General features: G+C 33.4%; 1 protein-coding gene across 2 annotated transcripts in view; it reads left to right on the top strand.

Moving 5' to 3' along the window:
* Positions 1–12,807, top strand: part of nAChRa7 (nicotinic acetylcholine receptor alpha7 subunit) — a 197,253-nt gene that overhangs the window by 159,018 nt on the left and 25,428 nt on the right. For both annotated transcript variants that reach the window (XM_086914715.1, XM_086914717.1), the window contains one exon: positions 4,673–4,782. In XM_086914715.1, the coding sequence (XP_086770841.1) occupies positions 4,673–4,782 (110 nt within the window). The remainder of the gene's footprint in view (positions 1–4,672; positions 4,783–12,807) is intronic.

Raw genomic sequence — 12,807 nt, forward strand, 5'->3', positions numbered from 1 at the left:
AATTGTGGCTACGATCGGTTAAGTAGAACGATACAATTATGATAGACAAGTAGAACGTGTGTCGATAACGAGTCGAATAGGTTAGGTTACATTGAAATAAAGGGGATAACAGATCTATCAGACACAAGTGGATAAAACGAGATGATTAGAAAAAGATTGACCGACGAGTAGAATGAATTCGAACTTCGGGCGAATAAATTAAAAAAATTATGTTAGATTAATAATAATTATTAATTGTTAACATGTTATGTATCTATGTATACATATATATTTTTTAAATGATATTAAAAATTACATCAAACGTAATAATAAAGAGATATATTTTTCTTCTGATTTTATTTTCAGAATAATAAATAAATTTTTTAAAAGTAACTGTAACATGTATCCAATTTTTGTATCATTCAGATTGCAACGCATCGTTGTTTATTTTTTACATATTCGTTTTCTTCTTCTTTTAATTTTTTTATCTAATTTAAATTCATTTCTTTTTCATCATAATCGCACAGAATATTTACAGAGCATAGTATGTGTCTGTTGCAATTTTTTCTTAATTCGAATGATTAAACAAGAATACATCAGAATGAGATGAAAAATCGAGATATGTGGAATTGGATTAACGCAATCGTGATAGAATCAAAATATAATTACAGTATAATATATTTATATTTTTTTCTTCCGTTATTACTCTTCTTCTTTTCTCTTTTTCCTCGGCCTTATTTATCTTTTGAATAACGAGGAGCATAACTCGCACTGTTCTCGATCCAATCTTTCTTTCAAAAGATGGAGGACGACGAATCGGTATGCCGATGGATCCAAATGACAAATCTGTTGATCTTATTCGCGTTCCACGGAACGAACGATCGGAATAGTTGGGATTCGAAGCGGCGATAATCGAAATTGCCAAGATTCCCAGCCCTGCCAGGGGCGAATTCACGCGGACGTGCCTCGCCGAGATTTTTTCTTTTCGCTCAACGTTGGAATCTGTGCCAGCAGATGAAAATCCGAATTCGAAGAGGAAATTTCAACGGGGTCGGAGTCGATGATACAAAGTTGTTGGTAAACAGGTCTCGAATAATTCGAAATTTCTTCGTTTTTTAGCGAATTTACAAATCCATTCCCAAACGAGAGACAAATCATTTTTGAGACGAGTCACGATTAATATCGTAATTTCCGAAGCTTTTATCCTCCAAGCTCTTTCTTCGATTTTCCACCCAGGAAAATCGGTCGAGCGTTTTTGATTAGGTGGCCGATCGACATTGAATCCGAGGAGCCACTCCGAGTTTTATGTTTATTAATATTGCAAGGGTTGAAATCGTGACCGGTCCTTCCTCCGGCGAAAATTGGGGCAAAGTTTTGGAATTATGGTTGGGCAGGGCATGAAAATCATTAAACTCGGGATTTTCGCTTGCCCGGCCGCATTTATATCACCTAATTCGTGCGCTTTGAATTCGTTTCCTTATCGCCCCGTTCAATTTACATTTCGAATTGTCTGCAAATATAGGTGAGATGTGGACGCCTCTGAAAATTTGCGATTTTGTGCAAGAACCTGTATGATATTCGGGGGGAGAAGAGAGAGAGAGAGAGAGAGAGAGCTCTTGATTCACCCAAGCTTATCCTCGGGTATCTTTTTCTTGGCTATCGTAAAAACGTATTTCGTATAATTTCGTGTTTTCATGCTCTACACGTTGAATAATATATGTAATACATCAGACATGTATGAGAAAATGAAAATCTCTCTTCGTCCTGGTGTAAACTTGTTGTTTTAAAAATGAAGGGAAGGGAAAATTTTTATCAAATCGACAAATTATTCATATATATTTTATTGTAATATTTGTGATATTACAATGTAACGAAACACAAAAATTCACTTCTCTCTTATATAATTGAAAAAATGAAAGAAATCTTTTGATAACAAGTTGAACTCAATTTAAATCGTATTCAAAGAAATTGATTATTTGTTGAAGAAAGTTCGGGGTTGCAAGATTGATCGTTCAACTTGAAAACTGGAAAAATGTCCGGGCCAGGCCCCGCGAGAATAGGTAGATCTCTCACTTGCATTAAGTGAATCGATGAAAAAGCATTTTGCTGGAAATTTTCTCCAGTTTTTCTTTTACGATCCCCTTCTCATTCGATTCTACTTTTATTTCGACCTTTCCTCCGCATACATTGACGTTGTTCGTCTCCATTTCAAAGGGACGAACATTTCTCAGTTTTCTCGCAAATAATCTAATCCATGCTTTGTAATCCATTCCCTAAGTAAAACAGAGAGGAGGGAATGTGTCGTCTCTTCTTAAAATAATTTACGTTTAGTCAATTTATTATACAGGAAATATTATTAAAAGTAGACTTTGGTGCATATTATTCACTTTATATTATGCGTACATAATAACAACAATAATAATAATAATAATAATAATAACACATAGAATACACAAAAATTTATATTCGAAAATAATGTAATCGTTAAAGTAAGAGATAACATTCTTTCAGAAACATTAAACCGATTCGAGCGAGAATAACGATTCCTCGCTCTTCGGAATGAAAGAATGAATTAAATAATCGCCTGTTTCTCGATACAACTTCCTGGGGTATCGTCGTGTAGAGGGAACGATAATATTTTCAACCATTTTGCCGATTAAAATTAAGAAAAACTCGAACCGCTATAACTCGGAAGATAATGATTTCCGGACAACGAGCGAACGATCGTTAGAAACGCGAGGCCTTACTCTTTAAAACGCCTCCCTCCTTGTCTCGATACGACTTCCGGTTCCCGAGATATCGTCGTTCGAACAAAAGCGTAATTTTTAATCGCTCGCTCGGACCTCTCGCGCCTCCTTTCACCGACCTATCCCAAACTGCAGACGAGCGACAGACGTGGTCCCTGAAAAAACGTAGTACGCGTTTCCCTAGGAAACAATGTAGGTCAGTGGGTCACGGGCCCATTCATAATCCCCGCGCCATGTTGAGCGGTGTGAAAACTTTCGAATCGTCATATCTGGGCAATCGATCGAGATATCCGGATGAAACAAAAATTGATTTCAATTACGCTTCAATTCTCTCTCTCTATATATATATATATGACGATAAAATTTTTGATTTCTCCTTACGTTACACGAAAGATTCGTATAACATCGAATTAATGCTGGTATAATCGACGATCCTCTTCTTTGTTACTTCTTCTCTTTCCTTCGTGTCGGCTTTGAGCTATCAACTGTGAACCAATTTCGTTACATAATAGGAGTGTCGAGGTTCTCTGTGTCGATGCGTGGAAATGGATATATAATAAACGGCCTATGCGTGCCACGTAAACCATCGAGCACAGTGGCCATTATTAATTATCCGCCGGTGTACTCCATCAGTGGCTAATCAATCGGGAGTTGGTGACTAATGGGTGTGAATCTAATGGCGTGCACGAAACAGATCGGGCATTCCTGCGGACAAATACTGGACGAGTGTCGATTTCACTCCATCCGATGAAAATATTTCTTTTCTTCGTTTGATAATCGTCGAAATAATTCCAACATTTTTATCACTCGATTGGACGGAAAAGAAAAATTATTTGCCAAGAGTAATTGATTTTTTTGATTCGTGAAAAGATGAAGAATCTTTTTATATTTACATTTTACATTCTAGATTAGAAATATAATATTCATTTAATCAAAATATTTCAATCCTTGATAAAAATAATATATATAATTATATTAAATTAAAAGTGATATATCCCTGCAATGATTAATGGTACAAATTTAAGAATCAAAGATTGAAAGTAATAAACTTTAAAATTGATTATTTCAAATTCTGAATGATAAAAATGTATTTAAACACGCAAATAAATCACGTTGGCTAAAAATCACGTCGAGTATATAAACTTGATTTCATTTGAGCGTTAAATTCGCTGTTTCGCAAAAACACCCTAATGGATCGATAGCATGCTATAATACAGCTTTGCCGGTTAACTGTTCGTATCTTTACTTGTCTTGGCTAGTAAAGGTCGAAGTAACAAAGTAAAGAATACCGCCAAAACTTTGCAACTTGCCAAATCGCCTCGTATTTTCCGCAAAGTTGCGCAAACTCTGAGCGAAAGTCGGGAAAATTTTCACGAAAGCTTGCCTGTAAAAGATATTAGCACCGTGGAATCGACAGTGCATGGTCTATGCGAAAAAGGGCAAGTGTACAAGTTGTTTAACAGAGTTTAACAAGTAGAAAGTACATTTCTTAAAATGAATTTTATGTAACGTCGCCCCCGTTTCTCTATTTCTCCTTTAAATAAATCCGTGAAAAATTGGAAAAGAGTGATGAAACATCGAAATTTTATCAAATTAGAATAGTATTAAAAAAAGAATAAATGCTTTACCCAATTTTTAAATTTAATAATCAGTGATTAGTTAATCACTTGAATAATTATTTTTGCATTTAAAATTAGAATCTTTTCTATCCATTCAACGTGATGTGTTAAAGAAATAATGAAAATATGAAGATAAAATACTGTAAAGTAAAAAATAAAATAAAAGGGCAAATATGGATGCTTTATAAATTCTAATATTCTAATATTGAAATTGAGATTATTATTCTTTATACGTGCAATTTTATTATTGAATCAATAGAGTGAGATATAATGATTTGATGAAAAATTCTTAAGAGATGTTTTAAAATAAGCTTTTTTCAATTACAGGAATGGAATGATGTGAACATGAGATGGAATGTGTCAGATTATGGGGGAGTGAGAGACCTCAGGATCCCACCACACAGACTTTGGAAGCCTGACGTACTCATGTATAACAGGTAATTTAACGCTGCCTTCATCTGTTTAATATTCATAGTGCAATCTGTTTTATATCGTGCATGCTCATAAGTAAAGGTATTTCGGACATTGCAATATCTTTCACAAAGCTTACATAAGTTTTTCTTGAAATAAATCTAATATGTGTATTTCTCTCTCTCTCGCTCTTTTCTTTTTTTAATAATTAACGTGATTTTGTTGGAATTATACATTACATTTTTTAAGAAATTGAAAATAATTTAAATATCTCGACATAAAAAGAAATGCATTACTGTCTATATAATACTTATTGATTTTACGATAACTTGTAAAAACTTGTTTTCAATGAAATCTTTCTATAAATAAAGAAAGAAATTTCATTTCTGGTCTCTCGAGTTGTAGAAATAAAAATTCCTTTCTCTAGGATAAACTTCATTCAAACTTCATTCAAACTTCATTGGTATCAACTTCGTTTATACAGCAAGAGCAATAAAATAGAATTTTCTTAAATAATTTTAGATAGGATTTTTCTTTCAGTATCAACACCACAAGTTTATCTATATTTTCTTTATTAAAAAATTGAATATATTGAATAGAAAGAAATAATATTAAGGTTTTCTTAAACATATAGTCAGTCATATAAGTTGTTACATAGCTTTTACACGAATTCTACGTAATAATACAAATAAGATAAGATCAAAAAATTTCAAGTAATAAATAAATAATGAAATGTTAGGAATAAGAAGAATTGATCTACTAAAATGAAAATTTTCCAAAATTTTCTTCTTAAAATCTATATGTATAGCATTTTATGGAACTGGCAATGATTCTTCTTCTTTAACACACAAAAGAGACTACTAGTGATATAGATGGAGTAAGTTCTCTTCCTATCCACGTAAAATGGATAGTGTTTTGCATATACACGTTTACTTGCTGATATACTGTCGCCAAATTTCTTAGCATATTTAGCAAGTTGCACCAGATGCTAGTGTATGTAAATTGGAAGTATGGATTACGTAAGCATGTTTTCGTAATTGATCCTATCTAGCATCAATACAGAATTAGGATAGGATCGTGGAACATGTCGGTAGATTAACTAATCGATTTGCCTAATTGTTAATCCTCTCTATTCATCTTTGAGAAAAGCTTCCTTGAAAATGAATCATCGTCTGATTAATTACGCGATTTCGATTTAAAATTGATTTATTTTACATAATTTTAGTCATCTGATATATCGAATATATACTATCTTTTTGTATAAACAAACTTGTATTACAAATGTAGTATTTATATATATAGCTTGAGCATTCTCAAAATTGAACCAAGGAAACTAGAAATAAATTCTATTATCTAATACAATTTAAATAAATATAACTGGTCGATTATTCTTGTATCAAATAATATTAGAAATTAAAAAGATATCTAGATTCTAGACATTATTTTAATTATAATCAATCACTCTACCAACAAATCGACCATTAAAATTATAAAATTAATCTTTATTCCTACTCGTTATATTTTACTTGCAATCATTTACATATTACGTACATTATTCTCGTACGAAATAATCTTAAAAACTAAAAAAAAAAAGCTACGAGCTGTTATTCCAAATAATTTCCAGAAGATAGATCAATTTAGATCGAAATGGTAATATAAATTATTTAATCAACAGTGAGCAGTGTTATGATTATTTCGAGGACACGGCATTGATTGTACACATATTAACATTGATTAATAACATACTGATAATTGTTAATCGGTCTCATTAATACAAACGCCACTTTAATTGCAACGGTGGCTACTATTTTCCCTGCATTATTTAACGCACGACCACATGTTTACCAGACACCGATGCGTAATTACGTGTATACACGGCAGAACCGATATTAACGCGTAGCTACGTAATATCGTGCCAGATTCACTTTTAGAAACCTCTGTCTCTGTTAAACGTTCCTGAGAACCTATCAAATCCGTTGCTTTAATCGATCGTGCACAAGGAACACGTAACTAATTGCAAATGAAAATCCAACCTCGTTCACAATTACCACATTATTTGCATACAATCACGTAGTGACTCGAGAAGATCATTGTCTTGTTCATTCATCCTTGAACGCGTTGTATATATAGTTTTTTAGATAATGTCGAATTATTAGTAATTTTTTCTTTTTTTTGAGATTTTAATTGCAATTAAAATGAAAATTGAACAACTTTTTGTTAAAACAATGGCAATTATTTATTAATATTTAATCGTTCAATGAACAATGTTTGCTTCCACAACTTGCAGAAAGTTCGTACGCGTGGAAACGAATGGAATTTATCCTGATAAATTCAGATAAACAGTTTCACAATAGGTAATTTAAAATATATTATGAATAAATTGTTTAAATGCTTAACAATTTCAAAACAATATCTACAAATATTGAAACGAACGAATTTTATTTTAATCTCCTCATTGTTTAATTTACGATATAGTTCGAATATATGAAACTAGTTGCAATTAAGAAAGATTCGAATCGATCCTTGAACAACGCTCGCGATACACTCGAGTCCATCGCTACCTCCTCCAAACCCGCGTGTATTGATACGCGTGTTTCACCGCGGCTTCGAGTTTATTTCCAAAATTTCTCCCGGTCCTTCTGTTAATTTCACAACGATATCGCAACGTTATTCCATATACGTGGTGCCATAGATTAAAAGCGAGTGGTCGTTGGCCAACTTCCGCCGTACAATTGGCGTGAAACGCAGGGGCCAATATTAATCTTGGCGCTAAACACCGATCGTTCTCGAGGATGGTCGCGCGGGTGAATGGAGGATCGATCAATTAGCCGCTTTGTCGCCGCGTTCCTCGTGCGCTCCACTTTTCAACCGACCAAGAACCAGACGTTCTCGTTTATTACGTTGCGCCACGTTCGAACGATATATATATATATATTTTCTCGCGATTTTGTTCCACGTGTACGCTCCTTTGTAATCCTGTTTTGCAATTGAGCGGATGGCAAAGTTGCTCGTAAACGACTTGAACAATGTTGATCCATTCCGTTCGGTAGGTGCTGCATATATACGCGTTTTAATGCATGCTCGTGTGAAATATCGATCGGTGTGCTTATGTATATTCTTCTTGTTTGTAAGTGTTGGGATTATACGTTAAGTAAGAGGTTGGAAAAGAGAAACAGAAGAAAATTATTAATTTTCCAGATTAGAATTGAAAGGATGAAGAGCGAGTCTCCTTCGTTACAAGAGAATACATCATTTTTTTCTTTCTATGTTCTTGCAACTTTGACAAACTTCATCGTACAACTTTCATAATTTGTAAAACTTTGCGCAATCATTAATAGAAAAGTGTCGCTGTCCGTAAAGACAAGTATCGACATTTTCGTCGATGAACAGACACGAATTTTCGCTCGCCCCTAAAATTCCAAAACACCAATCAAAACTGTCGTAATCCGAAGAAGGAGATTAAAAAAAATCATTTCTCCTCGATCTGTTTTACGCTTTTTCGACGAAGATAGAGTTAAAAAAAACGAAAAAGTTTATCGAGACAGCCGATCCGTTAAGAACGATCTAAATTCCTGAACTATCAGAAGTGGTGCGGGGCAAAAGTGGGACGCCGGGCCAAGTGGGTCAGTCGCATTAAAAACAAAGCCACCGCCACCATTTAAAGAGAATCAGGAAAAGTATCCTCCTCCTCCTCCTCCCCTCGTTGCGCGGGAAAATATATTGTCGGGAAACGCTCGCGGCCCCCCTATTGTTTTTAAGTAGGTAATGTATCGGCCCGATCTATTTGTCGAATTAAAAAGTTCGGTTTCAAGAGGCGTCGCCGATTCACTTCCGGCGAGAAGCGGAAACGTGGGGGAACAGACTTCTCAACGGTCGAAGTTGAGAATAGATCACAGAGGGAGGAGGGCTTGGAAGCGAGAAATTTTTTTATATCATTATAATTTCATTTATTATCGTTAAGAGATATTTTAAAATGATTAAAACGTTGATTTTTCAGTCTGCGTGTGCGTGGATGTTCCGCCACGCTTTTTCGCGCTTCTCAGACAGCTTTTGAAACGGTTTTGGCATCTTGACAACTAGAAATCGTACACCGCTCTGTTATTAACTTCTCTGCCCCGGAGTTTTGTAAACCGTTCCGCCGAGTGTCGAGTTTCTTTTGCGCGACAGAAGATAATAGCTCGTAAACCGTAAACAGTTTAACGGAAAAGGATATAATAAAATTTGGAACGGGATGGAAGATCCATCTTTGGACAAACAGTTTTTCCTTACGATGAACGATATAACGTTTATTTAGTTAGTTTTTATCTATTCAATGGGTGTGTATATATATATAATTGCACGTTATAATTGTGGATGTATGAAAATATATACAGGACACAAATGAATTATTTCGACTTAATAACTGTTGGTAGTTTTATATTCCTTGGAAACGCGGCGTTAAATAAATTTCTAAATTCCCGTAATTAATTAAAGTAAATTTGAAACACGGCAATTACGGCATCGTGTCGTTAAAAGTAACGGGGAGATAAGCTTGGACCGTGTGGTATAATAAAGTAAGTTGGCGAGAATGAGACACAATTTGCAGTGAATCCTCGTTCCAGACGGATTACCTGCCGTATGTATTTACAAATACGATCCATTGTCCCAACATAATTTCGCCAAGTGCAAGGTAACATTTCTTCTCGATAATATAATTGGATAATTCTGTTTATTTACTGTGAATTATCACTGTAAATAGAGTTGTTATGCAATTCGTAAAAATACAGAATCCTGTATTGGATTATTATTATATCCAATTAAAATTCTGCGAAATTATGCGAAAGATTTTTCTATCAAATTTTAATCTAAATCGCTTGTAAAACAGAGATGCGCGTTCTTCGCATCGATCGATATTCAACCGATTGTTGGAAGAAACGAGTGGACGAGCCCATAACTCTATTTCACATATTGGTATTTTCATTTAAGCGACGAGCAATTTATAGGTAAAACGAAAATAAAATTGTCATCGTTTTGCTCGATCGCAACGTGATCGAATTTCACGCGAGGGTATTTTAGCTGGAATCGACTGTTACCTCACGTATCCTACACTGATCGGCACGTACGTGGCCCACGTATACGTTCGTGGTTTCGAGAATCTGCTACAATCGGTAATTTTGTTGAATAAATCGGTATACTCGGGAGAATCGATTAATTATTAAGGGAGATATAATATCCTATGAAGGAAATGGAAAGAGTTTTCCTTTTTTTGCAAATTGAAAAAGTTTAACTTATTTACTTTTTGTGATCCGATCTCTTTAAAAGTTTGCCAGATTTAACAGAATATTGACAAATTTATATTATATTACATTTAATTTTTTCCGTCATTGCAGTTGTCGTAAAGATAATCTTTTGTTTACGTGACAATTTGATTTTGATTTCTATAGTTGATGATTCTTTCGACAATTTACTTACAAGACGATTTAATGTTATTTATTTTAAAAGAAAGAGAGGAATGCAAAAATTTATTTGAAAAGATACGAACGAGAAAATGAAATTAAATGGTGGGACAAAAATTCTTTAAAATTAGAAGAATGATGTGACGCGAGGTATAAACTTACCGGATGCCACTAAAAATTGACGTAGAATTTATCTAGTTTCGCAGCTCTTTGGTAAGAACGTTGCATAAACTTAGCTTGCTCGTCCATAATAAATAACACAGTTGAATTATAATGTGCCAGGCATTGTAAGATAACGATGTTTGAAATATACGTTGTGTGTATCTACAACGATTCGTAATTTATATGTATGAATGTTTTATCCAAATGAATGGAAGGAACGTAAGAGATGAAATTTCATCCATTTTAGTGTAATTGCTGAACATTACTAACGAAAATAAGCATAGTTTCTTTCTAACGTGGAAAGTTTTAAAATAATTTTACGGTTTTACATTTCCACAATTATTGTTGATCTGCAAAATTAATTGATGGATAAATTTTACGCGATCAAAATGATAAATGTATCGGATGAGAAGAGAAAGATAATTATATAATTTTTCATTTTTATAAACGTAGAATATTTACCGAATTTACTCAAGTTTTATTTATTAACGCAAACGTGGTCATATTTTTACAAGCCACGTGTGAAATAGTAATTTAATTTGTGTGTTAATTTTCCATTTTATCGCATAACGTCTACCATGCTGTCGCGTTAAACTATTTCCATTATCAATTCATATGGAAGAATGGGATAATATAATAGTGCATGGATTATAGCAATAAGAAATATATACAGTCATGTCATTTTATTGATTTTCCAAGATAGAAATTTATATTTCATTCCAGATTAATTCTAATTTAAATTTTCCTTAGTGAATGGGATAAAAAATAACTTTAAACTTTAATCGAGGTTAAACCTAACCTAAAATGTTCAACACATTCCTGATCCATCATCTTTTGGAGGATCGATTTTAGAGATCGAAACAAAAGTTGGTACAAAATGTTGGAGGAAGTTTATTTATTAAATTATGAGCAATTTAAGTTTATTAATTTAGAAATGGGATGAAGATAGAGCGAGATCTAATAATTTTATCTCTCTCTTACTGACATACAACTCGATGAAAACATCTCGATCGACATTTTGTATAGCAAGTTTTATTTTCAAGTTTAATAATAATAATAATCTAATCTAAAATAATTGTTCTGGTCATAATTTAAATTTTGACCATTGTTGCAATTCGCAACGATTACAATAATTTTAAATTACATTTCCTCGAAATTAGTTTAAATTATCTATCCATAAATTCGACTTTTGCCCCGTTTTTTTCTTTTTTTTTTCTTTTTGCAATACTCGTTTACTTCTCGAAACAAAAATTAAATTACACGATACAACATAATATTGGTCGATACAAACGAACAATTTGCATAATGCGCTTCCCCTAATTTCCATACAAATAAACATTGCCAATCGATGACTTTTCATTCGCAACCGGCTTGTCCCGACAAATAAACGAATATTTACCGTCGCTATATTTCTCGCCTGCATCCAACATGCTTTCCAAATTACATATATATATATATATTCTGTAACACGATTTTCATAAATTCTCTTCTCGGTTAATTACCACCTTCGATCTTGGCACGATTCGAGCCTTTTTCCATCTTTCCACCAATTGCAATTTCTTCCTTACATCCAACTTACCACCAACGTTTACACATTTAATCGCTCCTAAAAATTCCTTCCAATTTAATTACCATATTTTGCCACTCTTTCTTCTTTCTCCTGTTTATCGTTGCGATTTCTCCCTTCTTCCTTTCTCAAAATATATTATACCGGAATACCAGGTGATGGATTACTCGAGAATACGGATGTTTAGTACGAATTATATGCATGATCAATTTATGGTAAATCGTGATGGATTTCAATTGAAAAGTTTCGAACAGTCGAAGTTTGAGTATTATAATGGTGTAAATTAAATTAAATTAATTAAACTAAAATATAATATATATATATATGTATTTAAATATTTGTAGTCGCTTTAAAATTTATTAGGACACGCTTCTTCCAATTTAATCGTGTTTAACGTTCGCGCAATGCTGTTTTAGATTCGATTATTCTTCATTGTTTGCGCCGGAATCTGTGCACACGGATTAGCGCTCGTTTAATAGCGGGGCTTGAAGCAAAATTGTTCCTTCTGTTAACGAATTAACACGAGTCGTAGGATGATTTGATAATTGGATCGTGCTTTAAAGTTCGATCTGAATCAAATGACGAGTAAAAATTGTTTCGTATGAATTTATTTCGGCAGAAAAATAAATATTTTTTGCACGTAATCATCGAATCGTGCATAATTTAATTTATATTTCGACACTTTTGTATTTCATTGTATTCCTCCGAAATGATTTATTCACGAAATGTTGTTCGAGATGTTGTTTAATGTTAATCAAAAATCCGATTATTGAATCCGACTCGCCGTTTAATCGTGGGAGAATAATTTATGATCCGATCAATTTATAATTTGTGAATTTTCTATTGGAAAAATTGCGTAATTTCCGAGAGTTTTCACTGAAAACTTA

This window comes from Apis florea, unplaced genomic scaffold (genome assembly GCF_048593485.1).
Source record: "Apis florea isolate Af1SG1 unplaced genomic scaffold, ASM4859348v1 contig_3696_pilon, whole genome shotgun sequence".
NCBI lineage: Eukaryota > Metazoa > Arthropoda > Insecta > Hymenoptera > Apidae > Apis > Apis florea.